We start from the raw sequence: 23,636 nt of genomic DNA on the forward strand, positions 1-23,636 counted from the left end.
CGTAAATGAAAAGAATTTGATATAAAGAAATGCACAGAAGTAAAAGGAAAAACACCTGTCAATTGCACAGCAGGCGACTGACAGGCGCGACACAGCGCAATATCCCCGCCTATTCAAACCCCAGAAAACACCTCGAACATGTATAGGCCAAATCCCACCCAAACCCACTTCTCTAAACGGAACAATTGATGGGTTAATATATACAGCAAGGCCTTAAGTGGGGGATGATACACACCTCCACACTATGTACATGCATGGAATAAAAGAGGCATAAACAATTTCAATGCGTATTCAATGAAAATACAATTCCAATTGCAAACATATCAATTGTTCAATGAGTTGCCCCATGCCTTTGCTTCGGAAGTCTCTGGTGATTCAAACAGGACGAAGTTGAAAATAATGATCCAAGCTCTCGCATTGTTTTGTACTTGTATTTTGCCTACATACGCATAATCTCACATACATCTTTGTTTATGCAATGCCTTTTCAACTGACGCGGCTCATTTGCCATACAACATCTCATTGATTAAGTCGATTCCATTATGTTACATAAGTAGTCCTTAGTAGTCCGTCTTCAGGAAATAATATATAACACAACTTTATTCTCTTCTCATATTGTTGGAAACCCAATAATAAAAATCATATCAATTTTGTGGCATAATGCATAAAGGCCAATTTAGACTTATGCTGTTATTTGTTAATATTAAGAAAAATTAAAATTTTTATAAATGTATATTAAGGACATGCTTCTTTGCATGTATGTAATAAGATTATGTATCCCATCTGCTTTGACTTGATCCGTGTTAAAATGGATAGCTCGCTCATTTAGCTAACCATGACCCTTACAGCAGCGTTATTCATTTGCAGAAACTAACATAAAATAATGGCCAGTAGATCTTTTTGTAGGTTCACAAAAACGCGACTAAGGAACAGCGACAGCGACATTTCCTTGCCTGCAAAGAGCGTCTTGACCAGCTTGAAGACGGCGGCGACTATAAAACCGCTGATGTAAATATCGTTGTTGCCGTACCAAAACCTTTCATTTCAACGAAATTTAAATATTTTGACCAAACTGAAAATTCTGTAAAAATCTGATTAGGTAGCTGTTCACAATAAAGGCAGTGTTAGCCGGGGCGTTGCCGTGGTGCAACTTCCAATATTCAAGTGCTCCGTCACAATGTCATGAACCACAGATTTTGATAAATTTAACATCTCGGAAATTAAACGAATACTTAGTCGAAGGTCTGAGTTCAAAACTTTGCACACACGAGTCATATCGTCGGTCTTGGTCGAAGTCGGCCCTCTAAAAAAGCCTGGTGCCACCGATACACACCACTTTTTGCTAAATCAACATCTGGGTAAGCCTGATTGATCATATCAAACGTCCCTGTAGCAGATTTACTTCTGTTGAAACGAACGCTGCATTTTCGATTTGCACCAACACGTTTGCAGAAACACGTCCCGCGAAAATGCTTGTTCTGACTCTCTAGGTGCTCGGAGATAACTGACCAGCCGCTCGTTCGTTAGCTAGGAACGCCCTATACTGAATCCAGTCTGTGTGCACACGCTCCGCAGAAGAGTAGCGGCGGAAGAAATCAGTCCTATTACTTTCCGGACAAACCCTGTATATCAGAGCTCTTTTATATTTCTGTTAGTAAAATATGTTAGCTTTATTGTAGCTTTCAATCATTGTACATTTCAAATATTGTCATCGGAAAATTAAGAAACACAGTTGAACTTCCCTGCTGTCGCAGGTCGTGCCCCTGGTGGCGCCATCTATATGTCGACTGGTATCTATCTGCTATCTTTATCGACTGTCCAGTAAGAATTTCATGACATTTCATAGATTGGAAGTGAAGTTATTGCGTTTTAAGTGTCAGTATGTTTGTGTTATCGGTGCGAAAATGAGCTTCGAACAAAGAGCCAACTTTAAATTTTGTTTCAAATTTGGTAAAACATGTACCGAAACGTTTCAATTCATGAAACAAGTTTATGGTGATGATTGCCTACCCCGTACGAGTGGTTTAAACCTTTTCAAAGTGGTCGTGAGGACATAAATTATGATCAACATGTGGGCCAATCAAAATTCGTGATCTCCGGAAATTCCATCGAAACTGTGCGTGAATTCATCAAAAATCAGCCGAAATCATCATCGAAATTCATGGAAATGGAATTGAACATCTCCAAAACATCGATTTATCGCATTTTGACCGAACATTTGGGCTTACGAAAGGTGTGTGCACAGTTTGTTCCGCACAAATTGACTGACGACCAAAAATTGCTCAGAATCCAACATTCGATCGACGCTTGTGACCGATTATTTGACCAAAAATCACATTTTAACCATTAACCACGCCCCGTATTCACCTGATATGGCACCGTGCGACTTCTTCCTTTTCGGAAAAATGCATTTGCCCATGAAAGGAAAGCGTTATACGACGTAGACGCCATTCAAAAGGCTTGCACCGACATACTGGCGGCCATACCGGCCAACCAGCTAAAACACTCGTTGACATGCTTTTGGACCGAGCAAAAAGCTGTATTGAAGCAGAAGGAGACTATTTTCAATAAAATAAATTGATTTTGCCGAAAAAACCATTTGTTCTGTTATTTCTTTTTTAAAGTCCTGTTGACTTTGGAACGCACCTTGTATAAATTTTGTAGGTTCCAAAAGTTGTATAAAAGAGGAGAAATATTTTTATCATACGGAAAATCGATTTTATGAACTCTTTCGGGCTACCTCTGTATTGCCTATCTCTTACTTCTCTTGTTTAAAATGAGGACGTGCCTGCCTCTGCATTATGTAGTCTTAAAGCTTTTATATTTCATAATTCTGCATACAACTTTTGATTTAAAAAAATATGCACATGTTGTTTATATTATTCCTCTCTTAAAGTCAGTCCTCAAAAACATAATATTTATGGCCAATCTATTAACAAAACCTGTTCTTAAATACGCCCTAATGACTTGTTTTAATGTTAATATGAGTTTCGGACTTAATATTCACAACGCTCTAAATAATTGACAGCTTAATTCTTTTTCACCATTACAACTACATATATATCGGAGATCGATTATTTTTTACGAACGTCACTAAACGCGATAAAATAATAATATTATTCTTATGAAGCTCGCTCAGAAATTAATGTAAGTATTATTAGTTGTGGTGCCATATATGTATGTACATATATATACGAAATATTTACATGCGTGTATATTATATAATATATATACATAGATGTGTATATGTATGTAGTTGCGTATATACATATGTATAAAATGTATTGAATAGTGCTGCCAACGTGATTTTCCTTATTGTCAATGTGACAGCCGGTTTCCTTTCAATTCTAGACTTTGTGCACCGGCTCGTCTGACTGACGCTATCAGTTTTTGTAAAATCTGTTTTGCAACAAAGCCAACCGCCTTGAATGGTAGCTTATTAATCGTAACAACAGTATCAGAAATGAATGAAAATGACAAAACACTCGAGCATTATGTGACAACAAAAACGACGAACAAAAACACAAAAAGCCAAAAACGCAGTGCAACACTAGCGTGCGCGACTCGTATAAAAGTGGAAGTGGTGGCTTACAAACGGCATTCAAAACAGACATTTTTCAAAACTAAAGTACCGAAACAATCAAATGTTGCCACATTTCATAATAAACCACAAAGAGCAACAAAACACAAAAATATATTGCAAAAGTGAAATGTTAAACTTTTGCACTTGAAAAGTTTTCTGAATCGGCTTTTTTAGTTTTTGTTGTATTGGCGTTGCTGTGTGTTGCAGTTGCCATGTTTGCAATTTGCTTCCACATTTTGTTTGGTTTTTTGCATTTATTTTATTTTCATTTGTTAATTTTCTTTTCACAAGTATTAAAGTAGCAGCCGCCAGCCGTCAGCCGTCAGCTCATTATTAAATTTTAAAAAGCAGCTACAAAGGCAGATACAATAACAACAATGGCGGAAACGAAAAACGAAGAGTGGCTGACAAAGGCCGACGCATACTCAACAAAAAATGGCGGCGCGAATTTCCCTTTTTGCTCCGGAAGCCACGCGTTTGTCCCCCGAGACGAAGACCATAGAACAAATAAAATTTACAAAAAAATATGAAGTGTGCTTCGGAGCCCTTTACTTCTCGTTATGCACCAGTTTAGTCCCTCTCACGCCCCAAGCCACGACACATTGCTCATTTATGGTAAAGCAATGGCAACTGTCATTAATTACTGTCTGAAAATTTTTATTTTTTTATTTAATTCTATTGAAATTGAAACAAAAGTTAAGTAAAATGTTTGTTTCAATTTGTTTGAATTTAAATGAGCGAGGTATGCGGTTATTATTATTCAACACTGCCTTGCTGTTTTCTATTTTTTGTATGTTTTTTATTTACGATTGGCAACAGTAGCCAGTAGAAGTAGCTTACTACTAAAGTCGAAGTTTATATAGAAGAAAAATTTAAAGATCGCAATCGCATTATTAAAGATAATTAATCTCATATTTTGGAAACATTTTTTAAGCGGTCAGTAGGGTAATCTGGCCTGTTTTTTGACATTTTTTTTTCATATTTATTTATTTTCATTTTTATTCTACAATGGGACCTTTTTCACATATCATGAGGTACATACATATATCCTGGAGTATAAACAAATTTTTCGGAATTTTTTGATGACATCTGTCGGAGAAATGGCTGGATGAATGAGATGCGTTTTTCCAGTGGCGGACACGATTTCTCATTTTTGGATCTTCTGAAACACAGAAACCCAATTTATTCTTAAAAAGTACGTGAATGTATATCGTCGCTACTAGAATCATGTGCACTCCGAGCGCTCCGAACGTCGAGCGGTATTATTATTTTTGGGCATTTTTCGAAACCTTCCAATGGTAAAGTGGGTTTCTACATTAATTGTAAGGGTATAAGGGAACAGAAAATGCAAAACAAAAACAAAATTTTTGAAAAAATATTATCCTACTGACCACTTAAGGGGTTATATACAGTTAGAATTTTCAAAAATACGATTTTTTACTATATTATTTTCTTAAGGGGGTATTCTACTCTAAAAGCATGAATTTCAGGTAATTTTTAAAGTGTCGTAAAAAAGGCAATTCATATTTTTACCATCCATTTTTTTATGTTGTTTTTATTGATATCTTAAGAATACAGAAAAAAAAATTTTACAAAAAAATATTAAAAAAAAAAATTGACACGATGCTGGTAGGAACGATAAAGGATTATATAAAGAAGGTTCACACAAAATTTCAAGTAAATCAGTTTTATAGAACTTGAGATAATGCCGGTACCGTGTGGAAAAAAGTAGTTTCGAGAAAAGCGCGTTTAAAAAATTCGATACGGCCGAACCGGGCTAGATACTGCGTCACTAAAGTAACTGTAGCTCTTAAAATAACTTTAATTTTTAAAAATCCTTTGGAGAATATGTTCTTAAGGGTCTAAACTTTAAATATATGAAAAAAATCGAATTTTTCAAAATTCTAGAGTAGAATACCCCCTTAACCTGCATATGTTTAAGAAAACACACAAAAAATTTCATATCGTATCGGTTTTCGAAGTTACACGCAATTTTGAAAAGGTGTTTCAGAGTACTTGGAAGTGCAAGGCCGGACTTTATACGCGTTTTTCCCAAAACGGCGTTTTCAAAGTCGGTGACCAACATTACTCGAAAATTGCTCAACCTATTAAGCTGAAATTTTATTTATTTTATTTATTTATTGATTTTTTCTCACTGATAAATATTTTTTTTAAACAATTTAAGACCGAAATTTTGGTCAAAATTCGATTTTTTTTGGGGAAACTGTTTTTTTGGCAAAAAATTTAATTTTGTTTATTTCTTCGATTTATTACTAGTTTTAAAATTACTTTTTAATTTCTGAGGATCCAGTTCAGAAATATAGTGGTCTTCGCAAAATGTATTTTTTGAGAAAAGCTCCCGGAGATCAGCAGCAGTTCCTTTCCAAATAAATATTTTTACTAATACTAAGTGTTACGATACAGTTGAAAGATACCATAATCAATAAATTTAAAAGTATTCTTTGAAAAAAATTCTGCAAAATTCGCTCCTTTTCGGCCTTCTAACTATATATAACTCCTTAAGCGAAACTTAATTTCCATGCTCTTTTAAAATTGTGCAGATTACTAGTCGTTTTTTTTAATAGTAACAAGAATAAACGTTAACTTCGGTTTTACGAAGCTAAATACCCTTCACAGGTGCATTTCTGTTGGAAGCTAAGTGTTCAGTTTGTATGGAAGCTATATGCTATAGTAAGCCGATCTGAACAATTCCTTCGGAGATTACATTGTAGTCTTAGAAAATTATCTATACTAAATTTCGTGAATATATCTTGTCAAATGTGAAAGTTTTCCATGCAAGAACTTAATTCGGATCGATCAGTTTGTATAGTAGCTTCTTGAAGAGAAAATGACGTTAGCAAAATTTCAAAACGATAGGACTAGTTCGTATATACATATACATATGTACACCAAGAGGGACAGACGGAGAGACAGACAGACGGACATGGCTAAATCGACTCAGCTCAACTTACTGATCCTTTATATATGAACTTTATAGGGTCTCCGACGTTTCCTTTTGGGTGTTACAAACTTCGTGACAAACATAATATACCCTGTTCAGGGTATAAAAATAAAAAAATGTGATGTTTTGCACCCGATGTCAATATTTATATAAATGGCTTGATTAGATTTTTTGACTAGAGCTGAGAAACGAGTTGTATCGAGAAAAATATGTTTAAAATTTTTAGAGTATTTAAACTATAAAAATGCAAAAAAAACGATTTTTCAATATTTCATTATACATACATATGTACATATGTGGTTATTTCTAACCTAGATGAAATTACTGGAATACATGCCGTACTCGTCGAATAATACAGCAACCCAGAACATTTTTGCCAATTGCTCTTTTTCCATTTCGGAAATAAAAATTCCAATATATTTTTGTCCACTGATAAAATATACCTCAAATGCGTATGCAGTTTAGCCCTTAACAACAAGTGGTAAAAGTGTTCTTATTAAATAACAATACAATCAATTAGGCGATAATTACGTATATTGCACCTATATACCATAAACGCTATGTACCAACTAACACAAGTATATAGTAATTGATTTGCGCATTTCTAATAGAATAATTTCCACTTTACCGCACACAGACATATATATATTCCATATACGTGACATGACGATTGTGTGGCTGTCACATGCAATAATGGCTAACGCCAATTATGTTGGTAATGTAGTGTATGTATGTATGTATATGACGTGGCCAGACAAATCGGTCTTACAATTGTAACAGTCATAACTGATTATAAGAGGATGTCAAGATGCATTTATACATATTAACAAATGTACTGGGCTAGAAAGGAACAACAAAAGATAATTTATATCAAGACAAATACAATTTCCTCCATTCAGAAGTCACTCATATTGCTGCCCTTCTCTTATAAAGTAATACATATGCATATGCATATACATATATATATATATATATGCACACTTCACTAAGAAACATAATGACCCTTTAAGGCGACAAGGGCGAGAAGAATGAAAGCAGGACAAAGTCGCAAAATGCGCAATTCCAGTTTTGACACCTTCATATTCCGAGAAAACACTTACTCATATACACTATTTGCACACATACATATATCGACATATGTATATATCTGTATTTGAAGAAGATTATACTTACATATATAACAATACTATCAACAAAGAACAATCATAATGTATATGTAGACCTGTCAACAGAACAAGACGTTAACAAAACTGCCAAAAACAAGCGCACAACAAAAGCCTTTACAAAGCACCTGAATGTGTACGTTACATACATTCCATATAGTTGAATGGGGATTACGGTAGTGAGCTTCTTGATCGGCACTCAAACTCATAACTGGCCTTATAATTGATGTGAAAAACAAATAGAAGACATCGAATGGATACACGAAGCTCAATGCACCAATTTCAATACAATGCACTTACCACACATAATGTTTGGATACATGGCGGCTCCCTATGCAAACGAGGTCGGTGTATCGGACAAAAACCGGCCTCAATATTTGACAACTATTGCAACCTGTATCTAGAAGTGTAAACTCAAACACAGTTAGAAGCAATGGCAATAGACACATATTTACATAAACGAAAAAGTTAGTTTTAGCACAGCTTAACGACCAAATAATACGGATACGTCAAACATAGCAACCAACATCCTAGCAAATGTTCTGCTACACCGAATATATATATGTATGTATGTACATAACCATGTCCAAATGTGAGATAGCAAATGCACCTAACGCACTAGATACACCTTAAGCAGAGCTGGCAAAGTTGCACAAGTACTTACATACATACATGTATGTATGTATATACTAGTATACCATTAGTCCAGCCAAGTGGCAAAGAATGCTGCTTGAACATACCTCCATTTGCAGACAAATTTGAACAGTAGCATTCATTTACTCTAACCACAATGTCAATATCACCATTGTGACTGGATCGTTCACAGTTACACGTCAACTTTTCATACATATCCACAATTCGTGCCAATACCGAGTTCACAATTTTGTTCCACGGTCCGGGAGTTTCTTTAAATGACCAGCCAGAGTCAGAGAAAAGTTAAACAGCTACTTTTACATTTTTGCTTTCGTTTGTGGCTTCATCTTTTGTTAGTTTTGTGGGCTTATTCGTGTGGATAAGCTGAATCAATATAGCACTCGTAACTTCAATGCTTACAACACAATAGCCGAGATGAATTGTGTGTGTCGTAAGAATATAAGTAGCTAGTTATTATGTTATTTGAAGCAATACTAAAATACATTAAATAAGAATGTTCTAAATGATTTGCCGAGACTCAGCAATTAGCCCGGATTTACTAATTGGATGTATGCACTTTTCTTCCGATAAGCACTTTTCCTATGTGAAACTCATCCGCTTGTCCCCAAAAGTTGCATTTAAAATATTCTTCTTCTTTTATTTACTGCTAATATTTCTATCAACACAATCTAACGACTGCTGGGGGATTATAGTCATCTAATTACTTCCAACGCTTCCTCTCTAGATATCTTGTCAATATCTTGCTAATAAACTTCTAAAATAAGATATATTTCTTTCTGAATTGTTCATATATAGTTCAGTTAATTGAACACACGTCACCGTGCGAAAATGGGCGAAATCGGGCTACAACCACGTCTACTTCCCATATAACACAATTTTAAATTCCATTTGATTCTTTCTCTTTCCAATGTACAAATCAAGAATTAATTTATATAGTATAACGGTATAAAAATTTGCGCAAATTATACTTATAAAGTATGCGACCTTATGACCAACAATTTCCCAAATCCAAACAAAACTGGTCCAGGCCACAAATGCCGGAAATGTGGACTCCAGTATCTATTATTGAATTTTAACCGAAAATATCGGCATGTATAGGATATACTTACAACTCATCGAAAAGGGATTGCATCGGGTCAATACTTCCCTGGGTCCCCATAAACCAAATATAACGGGTTTCGAGCTTCTGGATGACTTTTTACTCTGCCAACATTTGTGTTATCTCAATGAAAATTATAAAGGGTACTTTACTCATAAGAGTGTATCTGTGCGCCTAAAATAAATAAAATTGGGCGAAAACTTGACTTTCCTCCATATAACTAATATCAGGATTTTTGAACATCCGGCTGATTTTACTCATATGATTTGGAATTGTATTTAAAGTACTTTAATGAAACCCAAGGAACATTATTTTAGTATGTACCATGATAATAGTAGATAGATATAAAATTGGGGCTATGATACCCCAACTCCCATACACTGATTTTCGTTTTTCTAATTCCGAATTGTCGATCAATGTATGTACATTAGGGTGATTCAAAAAATTTTTCTTTTTTTTTTCAATTGGTACTCGCAAAAATAGGTTCCTAGACACCTCTAAGAAAGCCTCTCCAAATATGAGTTTTTAATTGTAACGGGAAGGTCCTCCGCCTAACGGTTTTCTATTTTTTCTTATTATCAGATAGAAAAATTTATATCTCGCTTCCAACTACTTGAAAAAATATCTTGTTAATTAGGTTTTGTAGGAAATTGAATGCTCTAAAATATGGTCTCTTATGATTTTTTTCGTAAACCCAACCGTTTAAAAGATATTAACGGTTGAAATTTGACTATTTTTGGAAAAATTCTTTATTTCTTATGAATTTTATAACTCAATGAAAAAAAATTATTATGAATAGATTTTTGGAGAGGCTTTCTTTGAGGTGTCTAGGAACCTATTTTTCCGAGTACCAAACGAAAAAAAAAAAATTTTTTTGATCCACCCAAATATGCATTGATGTTTGACGATGAATATCTCGTAAACGCTTACCTTAATCGAAATATCATAGTAGACCATTTTTATAGAGCAGTAAATTTCCTACAAAACTGTGTGTTTCATCATTCAATCTTATGCCGCGATCATAAAAATCTCACTGCCATAGATGTGGGGAAGAATTGGTTTTTATTGAGGGCTTAATAAACAAGCAAGTGCTCCAAAACTGAATTTGGGTACATCATACCCGTTTCAACACGGCAAAGACCCTAAGCGTACAGCACACGCCGTACGTACTTACATATGTGGCTCAACCCAATCAAGCTCCTGTGGGATGAACTCGGTCGGAGGATAGGAAGGAGACGCATTATCACTAAACCCGAATTAAAGATCGTATTATTAGAAGACTGGCAAGGTATTGTAGAGAAAAAACAGAAAAATGTGTGCATTCTATGCCAAACCGCCTGATTGCTACTATGAAGCGAAATGGTAAGCCAACAAATACTAACTGCTCGATTTTTCTTAGTTTTTCTAATATCAAGGGAAAACGTTCCAATACTTTTTTACGTGTGATATAGGGACTTTTTTAACTTTCAGAGAATTAATGTTATGTTATGTTACTCATGTCCGCTATACTTTATGCGGACATCCATTCAAGGTGTGGTGCCTGACGTTTTTCCAAGTATTGTCTGGTTTGTGCTATAACTGTAAATCTAACCATGGGAGAATATACAGAATATAGAATTTGAATATACATAATTCTCTTATGTTTACCTGGTGCAGGATGGCGCTATTTCGTAACAATGAAATAAATTAACTTCTTAACTTACATTTATAATCTGCCAGCGACTATCTTCTTGCTTTGTTTCTGATAACAAGACTGATAAAGTTTCTGTTTTTGAATTTATGACACCTAATATATTTTTTTAGCAGTTTCAATTCTGATTTAGACAACTATCGAATTCTACAACACTCCTGATTCAGGCTATGTAAATATAATATCACGAAAAAAATTTGTTGAGATGATATTAATTATATATAGACAGGGGCGGATCCAGAGTAGAATTTTGATGGGGGTACTTTATGATTTTGTAACTGATTTAAGAAATGTTTAACTTTAAACTATAATTTTATTTTTTATACATATTTCAACATTTAATTTACAGCATAAAATCAATACGGAGTTCGCTCATTTTACTAAACCTTTCTATTAATTATTCTGGTTCCACAGCAATTTCGTAGTTGATGTTGAGGAGTGCTAAGCCGTTCTTTTCTGGATCTTTTCTGGAGCATCGTTCTTCTGAGCCAAGTCTTGATTCGGCGCAAAGAAGAAAAGGATCGTTCAGCGCTAGCATTTATGGCTGGCAAAGTGCTGAGGCTTTCTAAAACAAAAAGCACTTGTGTTCTCGTAGTCATTTTCATTTTCCATGGTTATTGAAATAGCGCTACTTCTGCTTAAAGCTTCGTTTTTTGCAGTTTGTTTCCGCGCAAGATTTTCCCAAACGTCTAATTAGGCATTCTAATAGTACAGTTAAATCCTTTCATTCCAAATTTAGGTTAAATTTTGGTAAGAGCTGACTCAAATTGAAACTTTCAAGAACTGTATCGGAAAACCGTGTTTTTAAATCTTGCATGCAGAAACCCTGCAAAAGTCTTCACAGCTTTGAGATGGGTGATAGTTTAGATGACTCTGACGACTACATGTTCCAGGTTTTTCCACTTCAACATCTAATTTTGCAACCATCTGTACCCTAAAGTGATGATCAGCATGCATTCTTCGCGTGTTCAGTGTTGCAACCAATGTTGTTATGACGTTTGATGTTTTTTTTCTGTAAGTTGGTAGTACTGTTAGTGACATCTATGCTAAATTTCACGTCAAAATATTCACTAGTATTTGAGATACGCGTCATTTTGTGAGGCTCTAAAAGTGAATTCTTCGATTTCTACTATGTCTGAACTTAGAAGTGAAGTTGGGGAAGGTGCGATAATGCACCATCTCATATTGCATTGGTTATTCGTGATCATTTCGCCACGTTTTAACTAATATCGTGATGCAACCACCGCATTCGCCTGATTAACCTTTGTGTAACTTCTGGCTATTCAGCAAATTCACATGACCACTCCGAGGACGCCGTTTTGACTCAATTGAAGACATAGTAAAAGCTAAATCGCAGAAGGCTCTGATGGCCATCACGACGGAGGATTTTTCCAAGTGCTATTATGACTGGACAATTCGTTGGCATATGTGGTTTAATGTGAGAGGGAAGTACTTTGAAGGAGATGAAATGGACAAAATTCACCTTTCAATTTGATCACAGTAGTATTTCTTTATAAATGTTTGTACATACATATGTACAAGTGCGCAAGAAATAAATTTTAAAAACTTGAAAATAAGATGAAAACGACTTTGATGTTTTATGACATTTGTGGCTCAGTGGAAATAATGTATAACTTTTCACTTTTGGTGGATTAAATATGTATATGAATAAATATTTGCACTTAACTTCTTTTCGCGATATTTCGCAGCTATTATTTGAGTTTTGTGAATTATAAAAGTCACTGAGGCTCAAAGTCGTTGGGACAGAATTTTCAATAATTTTATAATGTAACTAGAGGACCCGTCCACGCTGTGGCTGATACATAGATAATACTACTACTACCATCTATACGATTTCTATTAGTTGCATTATAACTATTCGTTAATAAGATATAGCATTTCTCTGAAGCAACTTGTGTTAGTTTACAAAAAAATGGATCATAAGCATTTCGTGTAATAATAAAGCATTGCTTTTTGGGGAACCGAGGACAATGATGCTCTAAAAAGGAGAAAGCTCTGTACAAAGTGGTTGCCTCGCAAGTTCATAATGAGAAGTGTTTGAAATAAAACCGAATTTTTGCGTCGGTGTGTGACAATAGAAAGATAGCTCCATCATTTCTCACTAGAGTTCAACCGACAGTCATTCTAGTGGACTGCACATGGTGAACCGGTTTTCAGGCGTGGAAAGATGAAAAAATCGGCTGAATTACTGAGCCAGTTATAATCTATTTCACTGCGTATTTGGTTGCAGTTCTTTTCTACTATCCCAAATACTTAGCAATTGTATTAGTTTTGAGGAAGAATCTGTTTAAAATTGTACGCATATATTCAAGGAAAGGAGGATGATTTGAAATATAATCTTTGTATTTATGAGTTGAATTAAATTTTGACAAAAAGATATAAAATGTATCCTATGTCCTTACCCTGGTTCTAAGCTACCTTCCCACCAATTTTCAGTTAAATCGATTCAGCCGTTCTTGAGTTATAAATGGTGTAACTAACACAACTTTCTTATATATATGTATGTATATAGCCGGAATAAAAAAAGCATGCGACCGAAATTGAATGATTCAAATATTTGACAAATAAAAATATTGAAAAACAAAACAAACAAAAATTGAAAAAAAAATTTGTATGGAAAAATGTTACTTTTTGGTAATTTTCCAATTTTCCTTAACATTTAGGAGGATGAAAAATAGATGTTGTCCGATTCTCCACCCTAGCCGATATGCACGCTAAGATTCACGAAAATCGGTCGAGCGGTTTCAGAGGAGTTCAATAACGTACACCGTGACACGAGAATTTTATATACTTATGTACATACATATTAGATATTTCTATTTATGATTCGACCTCTATTCGTCAATCTTCCTGAAAAGATAGGTATTCTTGAATTATTATTTACAAGGCAAGAACGCGCATCTATGCCAAAACATCGATCCATTAAAAAAATCTTATTTATTTTGTTTGGATTTGATTGACAGAAAAATATATTAATTTGTGGCCGCATAAACAAAAAAAAAGAAAATACTATTAGAATTTCTATGAAAGAAAGAAAATACCATTCGAATTGCTATGAATGTTTGACATCCTCGAGAGTTGCAATCTTTATTTAGCGAGCTCAATGAGGTAAAGTATCATTTTAATGGAACCAACTTTTTGTTTCCTTGGTAAATAACCTACAAGTGGAACCCTTATTCCAGTCCATCTTCTCTCGATTTTTTTCCATTTCCGATTCCTTAAAACTAATTCGGATTAAATGTAATCAAGTGAAATACCTATACTCACTTAGTAATTAACTTTATTTACATTTATCATATCTAGCAAATAGAGTTTCTGACAGTTTAAAAAGGGGTTTTCGCTGAGCACTTGTCTCATCATATAAGTATAAGCACTTGCAATAAACAATTAGCATGTTACTCATTTTTCAGATTTCGTAACTGACATGATAAGCCACATTAAGCAACCCAGATAAGTACATATGTATGTATGTATGTGTACCTTTAAAGTCATTAGCATATAGGAGTTTAGACTCAACTCTTCTCCAATTTCAATTTGCTTTCATTTCCTTTAGTAGGCACTTGTATGTTATACATATGTCGTTTTCCGTTATAATGCCTCGTTGAAATACAACAAGTAACATTATAACACATTCAAGTACAATACCTGCTCCCATAGCCATCTAGCTTACACTACTATTTTACATAAATACTCTCATTTCTACTTGTAAGCATGCATCTAGTACTTTGGGTGTCATTGTTCTCGACTGACAGTGTACTTGTCGTTCTTTTGGACAACTTCGTACTTCAGCAACATACTGCTTTCAAAAGCATATGTACCTTCTAATGTAAAGATATATACATACTCCCATGTATATATTGATAATACATACATACATACATATATCCTGAATACAATCATATTTAGGCAAGTAGGGTTAGAGATAATATGTGTCGGTTTTCATATTCAACCTGTAAGCACACAAATTCAAACGCTTACATATATGTATTTAATTCTACATACCTACCCGCAAATTCAAGTGTCTTAATGTGCGCTTCTGATCTACATATCTATATATATTTTGTATCCTGTCGAGCGTTTGTAAATTTATTTACAAATTTTGCCGTTCATTTCCGCACTACAAAGCTTGAAAACGCTTGATATACATACATACATACACAGGCATGCGTCTCAAGCCCACTCAGTCCCCCAGTCTCCGTCATCCTTGCAAATCTTTCAATTCAACGCCCACTCGACAGAGCAGGTTCTGAATATTGTCGTAACGTACGGTATATGTATGTATATATGTGCACACACATACACGCTGGCTGTAAAATGCATATACATATTCTTAAGTTCTATCATGTCGGAGTTCCTACTTTCTTTGCGGTTTTGTTTCTATTTTGAAAATGGTTTTCCATACTCCATAACAACTCGGTGTATGAAACTGGTACTGGAAACTGAAATGCTACCGGGCGGATACCCGCACTGTCACCGGTTCTGGTATATCCTATTCACTTATGCAATTGTTTTTGTGCGCACCGCATATCCTTATGACTCTTTTTCACTTTAGTCTGAACCCCTTTAGTATTTTCATACTCATTATCAATTGTTGTTGTTGTTTGTTTGTTTACCTTTAGTGAGTAAAATTCTGAGCAGTCATTTTTTACAACACAGTGGCACTTTTAACTGATTTGCCTTCACAGTTTAATATTCGTGTATTCAGCCATTGATTCATTTATTCAATAGAATACACTCGTTCCTTGGTTGTTCTTTGGCTCGTCTGCTGAGGTATATCAAACCGTTGCGTGTCCATAGTCTTGTATATTATATTATTTCTTTTTCGGTAATTAGGCGGCGAAATGTTTCGTTGTTGTTGCGCTACTTGCATAACTTCAAGATATGTATACCGATAGATATGTCCTTAGATGTCCACGAAGCGGCTTCTACTTTAAGATTTTCCGAAAAGAAGAATAAACTTTTAAAATACATTTTATTTTGTACCAAAGATTTCGTTTAAATTTTTGGCTAATATTTTATTTTTTACTCTTAACAATGATTGTCACTAAATCTTCTTTCAATAATACAAAAGTTAGCAAATGACTTTTTGCCAAAGTTTATACAAATGAAGCCGGTTAACTTTGAACCTGACATTTTCTCCATAACATTTTTTACATCTTGCTTAATATTTTACTGTAACCCGATTTTCAATTTGCATTATAGGTGCCGAATGGAAACTTCTAACCGAAGATGAAAAACGCCCATTTATCGATGAAGCAAAGCGACTACGGTAAGTTAATGGACCCAAGAACATTACACCACGCTCTAAAATTGGCTGGGCAATTATCTTAATTGAAAATGTATGCACATACTTATCAGATGCACTAATTCCCAAAATATTCAAGTTATTACGGAAAATGTCTAAAATTTATTTATCCCATCAATTCCAGTGCTATGCACATGAAAGAACATCCCGACTACAAATATCGTCCCAGAAGAAAACCGAAAGCATTGCGCCGAGATGGTTACCCTTATCCGATGCCATATCCATCAGTGCCCGTGGAGGCGTTACGTGCAGGTGAGTAAACATGTCGCATAATGTTGAATTCACATAACAGAGTACGTAGACACTAAAAAGAGTAAAGTTGTACGTAAGATTACAGCCATTAATGTGTATGGTAATTAAAATGCAGAGATGTTTCATTTTTAAAATAAAACATGCATACAGGATAATTGCACAGGCACTATTGAGTAGTTTTCTCTATTCATTAATATGCAAAGATATGTAAGTGCTGTAAACTAAATCAAATTTTCCTTTAAACAAATATGGATTTGCATATGTATAAAGTCTGCATAACATTGATTTGTATATATGTATATATACATATGTATATATTACATAAAGTAATACACCCATGAAGAACCGCCCTGCTTAGGAGTAGTGTGTCGGAAGTACATTATTTGCCAGAAGACAAATTTCTAAATGACATGCACGAAAGAGAACAATGTCAAGAATCGCGTATCCCACTAATGTACCGATGACTTGTACCACATAGCATTCTATGTGTATATCTACATATCTATAAATAATATATATATTCATATATACATATAATAAGATGAACTATTGTGTGAGCCACCCTTATAACTATATGCGTGCATGCATAAGTACTCGTACATTGTAGTTACGATATAAATTTTAATGCAACAAAAACATATGCTAGGACTTGTTAAGTCATCAAGTTTAACTATGTATGAACGTAAAAGGAGTATTCCTCCTTCGTGGTGATGCATCAGCAATAAAAAACTTTGACTATTTATGCTTCTTCACCCCATATGGAATTGTTCTGCCTTCTAACGACTGCAGTGCAGGATTTCCTTAGTTCACGATTTTATTACGCACTGGGCCGGAGCGTCTGCTAAGACTGTGAGGTTTTGAATTAGCATTAATCAATTTGCCGTACGAAGTTTGGAAATAAGTTATTTTGAGGCGAACCTTTACAAGGAAGGAGCATTTAACTTTAGTGTAATATAATAATTACACACTCCTATACAAAGGTTAAGTTCAAAACCACTAAAGTTGCAATAAGGCTCCAGAGGCTCGAATATTTCCATTAAATAGCATCTAACAACGAGCTAAGTTCGGGAGTAACAGAACATTTTAAATTTTGGCGATTTGCAAAAAACAAGATGAAGACAAAACAAGTAAGGAAAGGCTAGCGGGTGTAACCGCACATTTTATACTCTCGGAATTTTCAAAGCTCAAGGCCCGGGAAATACTCTACCTCATAATTCGGCTATTACGTGAATGGATTACATTCATATTGGTTTCTTATAAACTTATATTATAGGCCTTGGACTCAATAGGTTTCATTACTACATTTTGTGTGTATTAACTCACCTTAACCCTGCAGTATAAGTGACGTGATAGGTCGCGCGGGATTCATATGTACGAGTACTTATGTATGTATGCCATTTTCATAACTATAGAATAAAACAAACTAATTTCAAATACTTGTTTAATTATTTGTTTATTATTCACTGCAGATATTTTCCAAAAAAAAAAAAAAAGAAAAGCTTAAATATATTTCAAGATAAATACGTATATAATATACAATAAGTAAACGTAATCAAAATGGCTACATAAATATATTGTTTATATTAGGAAAGAAATGCATCAACTTTTGCCATTAACTGAGAAAAAGTCTTTACGCAATTTTATGAAAATGTTCAGATCCTCCCAGTCAATAATGGTCGAAATCAATGCAGAATTGGGCTTAAACAAACCAATACTGTCGAAAAAGAATATCAAAGTACGTTTGGCAATCACTCATAGTCAAAGATCAAAAGATTTAATTTTATGGAAAATGATACATTTTACGTATGAAACCGAAATACATTGGTCCTGATGCAAAAACATCATCAAGAGTATATCAAGTGAAGAACCAAGAAGTCAATCCAAGATATACCAAAAAGACCGTAAAGCACGGTGGAGGAAATTTAAAAGTTTGGGGTCATTTTCCTGCCTTGGACTTGGACCACTACTGAAGATAGAAGATAATGGTATGGATAAATTTGCATATCTTAATATAGTGAGAAATACAATGGAGCCCTATACCTATGATGTTATGCCAGCAGATTGTATCTTTATGCACGATAACGATGGAAAGGTAATAAAAAACTGGTGTGCGCAACAAAAAGTTCCACTTGTTTATTGGCCAGCGCAAGATATAGATTTAAACTCGATCAAAAACTTCTGGAATGAAGTCAAAGTAAAAATTGGACAAAGAAAATTTACAATTGCAACGTTCTTTGGACAGGAGTAGAGAAAGTATGGAACTCGATTCTTTTGGACAGATGCCAAAGGTTAATAGGGAGCTTGCCACGCAGCTGTGAAGCGGTGATTAAAAATAACGGTTAACCAGGGAAAATATAATATCAAATAATTTCACGCCACTTGTTAATGATATACATACATATATTTTGCCTTATAGATCTTTTGAAGTGCGCTAAATACTTGTCCAAGTCAATTTGACTTAATAATATTATATAAACCAAACATTGTATATTTATTATAGGAAACTAAGTATTTTGAGTTATTTTAGTTTTTAGTAAAATATTAAATAGCTTTTGTTCAATATAACGGTTTTATTTTCTTTAACCGTAACGTACATACTTAGCTGTATCTACATACAGTGACTCAAAAGTATTCGTAATATTTCTTTGAAGGTCTCATAACAGTTATTTTATCCTAGTTTCATGTTCTAAGCACACAATTTTTAATACATGTAAATATGAAGCTTTCTTTTCCAAGAAATAATACAACATTTCAAAAACAGAAAAATGAGCTTACACTGCTCTAAATATGAACTGACTTGAATTTGCATCTCATGAGTATTCGGAATTTTTATTCTTAATGGAATCGCAAAAACACCGTTGTTCGCTTATCCCTACAGGTGTATGTCGCTTTTGGCAGAATATTGCAATCATTATGTCTATAAAACTGTGTGGTTTCGGCAGTTTTAACTTGGAGAAAATTAAAATACTTCAATCATCCACACCATTTTGCAGAGGATTTCGTTAAGCTTAGGACAGCGAAAGGGAAGGCCTGAAAAATTGAAGTCTCACGATACAGCAGTAATAATTAGGAAACGTTCTTCTACATCAGAAATAATTAAGAGTTTGGCTATTAAGCCGCTCTCAAGTGAAAATAACCGATTAAAACGTTTGTTCACAAATAAGAACATTTATCACAGCAGAAAGTTTTTGGCAAAAGTAATATTTAGTGATCAAACTAAATTCAACATTTTCGGGCCGAACTGTGGTAATAAAGTATGACGAAGAACGAATTCGGAAATGCACCGTAAAAATACAATATGTTCAATCAAGCAGGAGGTGACAATGTAATATTGTGGTGTAATGTATGAATGCAATCATAATATGCAATTTATTACTAACAAAATGGATAATCGACAGTATAATCAAATCTTAAAGGCAATTTGAATACTAGTCCGGATAAACTTGGACTTTCGAGTCGCTATAACTTTCAGCAAGATTATGACCCAAAGCATGCGGCTGACAAAACAAAAGTTTGGATATTATATAATACACCAAATGTTTTAGAAACGACACCCCAGTGGCCGGATCTTTATCCCATGGGATATGGCAGATTTAGAGTACGCCATTCGGACACCCAAGATTACGTCAAGAAACAGCCTTAAAGCAGCGATACTCAAAGAAAGCGCCGAGAACAGAAAACTTGGTGTTTAAATACAAAGTAGATAAAGAGAGGTTATTAAGATGAAAAGATAAGCCACTAGATATTAGTTACTACTAGTACTACAAGTATTTTATACTTGTACTATATAAATGAATTTTTTTTCGAATAATTTTGTGATGTAAATGCAAATATGTATATAATGTATATAGTTTATATGCAAATATGTCACTTAAAAAAAACTGATAACAAGAAAATTCAATGATCAACTATCACGACTATTTTTGCTACTTAACTTTACACACAAAAAATGTCTTTAAAGTTATAAAACGTCTTTATATTATAACTTAACTCGAAAAAATGTTGTACAATTTTAAAAAAATACAGAGAATATGTTAATTTAATTCTTAAACGCTCTACTGGTACATACTTATAAACGCCCACACTTACATACTATATCATGTATGTGTATATTGTTGTTCATTCAAACACTGGTTGACGTAGTGGAGGCAGTATCTAAAAAGTAGCAATTTAGACATTGTTTTCACACAACTACCTCTTTGAGAATTTCTAGACAACAACTGCATACTTCTTCAAACGAAATTATTGGTATGGCGCTTGTAATTATGCACCAAAAGTACTTACAAAACATATTCATTGCTATTTTTACTATTCATTTATCTATACAAAAATCGTAATCAGTACTTTGAAGTTTGCCACCTCTTTTTGATTAAAAGACTAACTTGAAAAAATGCCTTGAAAGAGCTGAATCATAAAACAATTACATGAAGTCAGCAATTTAACCCTTTTTCATTTGACGAGTTAATTTTGATATGAAAATTATTAACAATGAATCAAATTTCAATTTTTAACTTCGTATTTTGAAGAGGATGGCAATTATTTTAAACAATAGAGCAGTAGCGCTACCAGTTTTCTACAAATTATTCAAACACTTTGTTACCTTACATATGTATTTCAGGTATAACGCCAGGGTACTTTGCGCCAGGGCCAGCAGCAGCATATCACTTGGGCAGCCATCTGACACAGACCAATTCACCAGCATCACAGGTGAGTCGTTACACACATACACTCATTTACATACGTATACATTTATATATTAAGTCTTATAAAAAATACTATGTTTAAGTCTCGAGATAACAAGCCTCTATTGCCGAAATGCCTTCGAAAGCAAATCGAGCCATTCCACATATGGCGTACGGGTAGTGTTGGAGGAAATTCCGAATTGTATACGGTATAGGAAAGCGGTGAGCAAGGCGCCAACCAATCAACTCAATTGAATTTATAGTCGAAATTAACCGACTGTTCAACAACGGCGCTTTTGTAACGGTTGCAACGAACCAACCGACCACCTCCGCAACGCACTTAAGATGCACCAAGTGGAAGAGGCACCTCGTGTGTTTGCTATTCAATTTAATCACATAATTACGGAACTTCCACATACTGATGCCTACTTTTCACTGCTGCCTATTATGTTTTTATACGAACGCTTAAGCGGTGAGCGATGCCCAATGTGCACCTTATCATAACGAAGCCATCAAATATTGCACTGCACTGCACGCTGTTCTAAATTGCTCTAGGCCTATTCAAGTGCAACTCAATGCATTCCCGTAATCCTTTGAACTTTTTCACACCAATTTACAACGGACATGGATTTATGTCAAGTCATCGTCAACTTTGTTGTGAAGAATTTTTCATAGCTACAGCACACGCTAAAGGCGGAGAGTAAACAGAGCGCATGGGAAATACAAAAGCCGAGAGAAAAAGGGTATACGAGTATTATATTTGTATGTACATATGTTTGTTCTATGTGCCCTGCTGTCAGTGCTCTGCAGCGAACTTGCAATTATTCAATTATTGATTTTATGAAGGGCCCATTGCCTTGCATACACTTTCATAAGGACACAATTTAGTAAGCGTGTAAAAAAGTCTCTGGAGTTGGTTATCATCCAGAGAATTAGGGTAAGACAGCTACGGTTTTAGGCGTGACAAGTACTTTTAATTGTTAAATATAAACGCGTTTAAGGCTGGTTCCACATATCACTTAATGAAAACGACATGTGGGCGTTCTGTACTTGACATATTATGTAGGACCTTGTTTGCCTGTTGAGTGAGGAGTGACAAATTGCACCTGCTGCAATAAGAAAGGAAAAACAAAACAATATTTATATGCAGAACATATTTGCTTGAATACATACGATTATCATGTATTTAAGCATTCATTAAAAAACGTAAGCAAATAAAAAAGCGCCAACCCTGGAAGTTCGTTTCAAATTTTTTTGCATGTCTTCGAAATACATATACATACTATATAGTCGGCGCTATAAGTATGATACACCCATCAGTTTCTTTATATTGTAAAACCATTCAATTTCATAAAGCTACTTTACTTAGTAATCAAGTAAATATACACATGTTTATGATAATGTGCATTTGTAAATTTTCCTACCGCTATTGCAGTTTGCGAATTTTACAATCCTTTACTTTCTTAGCTGAAATCTTTTTCTTAACGAGAACTCAACTTTTTTACATCAACCCTATAATTACCCAACTTATAATGACAGCCTTAGCAGCATCATTAAGTATATGTATATTCAATCAACTTGCAACGCCCGCATATTTATCAATCTGATGTCGAGTTTCACCGCCACCAACTTTTCAACTCAGCCTACAACACCTCAATTATTCAAAATAATAATACCGCCGAATACAATGAGTATAAAAGTCATGGCATTTAATAATGCATGCAGTCGAAAGATCTTCAATAAATGGCTATAAATATGTATAGAGTGATATATACATATATAGACATATACATTTATGTATATACATATGTATATGGTATATACAATTAATAAGCTCAAAACGATTCGTCGATCTATTGAAATAGGTGATGCACTTTAAGGAGTTTTTGGAGAACGCAAAGGACAAATAACTACTTCACCAAGTGGGATCCATCTATTTTTGATCAAGTAGAAATTAACAGTTAAAAACGTTTTTAATCGATTAAAGTTACCAAAGTTTTACGCGACTTCAAATCAATCAGAAGCAAATTCATAATTATCTACAAAGAATGACGCGACAGCGAAAATATGTCTAATTGTTATAGTTAACGTCCCAATGAGTGTTTTTTATTTAAAAATGATTAAAATACCGACTCAGCAGAAATGCTTTATTTGTACCTTAGTATTAATCCTTGCTTACTTTTTGCTTAATTACTTCATATTAAAGACTTCCATTCAAAAGATAT

General features: G+C 34.3%; 1 protein-coding gene across 2 annotated transcripts in view; it reads left to right on the forward strand.

Moving 5' to 3' along the window:
- Positions 1-23,636, forward strand: part of LOC126762296 (SOX domain-containing protein dichaete) — a 74,095-nt gene that overhangs the window by 44,596 nt on the left and 5,863 nt on the right. For both annotated transcript variants that reach the window (XM_050478969.1, XM_050478971.1), the window contains 3 exons: positions 16,375-16,441; positions 16,602-16,729; positions 21,348-21,436. In XM_050478969.1, the coding sequence (XP_050334926.1) occupies positions 16,375-16,441; positions 16,602-16,729; positions 21,348-21,436 (284 nt within the window). The remainder of the gene's footprint in view (positions 1-16,374; positions 16,442-16,601; positions 16,730-21,347; positions 21,437-23,636) is intronic.

Source organism: Bactrocera neohumeralis, chromosome 6, assembly GCF_024586455.1.
Source record: "Bactrocera neohumeralis isolate Rockhampton chromosome 6, APGP_CSIRO_Bneo_wtdbg2-racon-allhic-juicebox.fasta_v2, whole genome shotgun sequence".
Lineage (NCBI taxonomy): Eukaryota > Metazoa > Arthropoda > Insecta > Diptera > Tephritidae > Bactrocera > Bactrocera neohumeralis.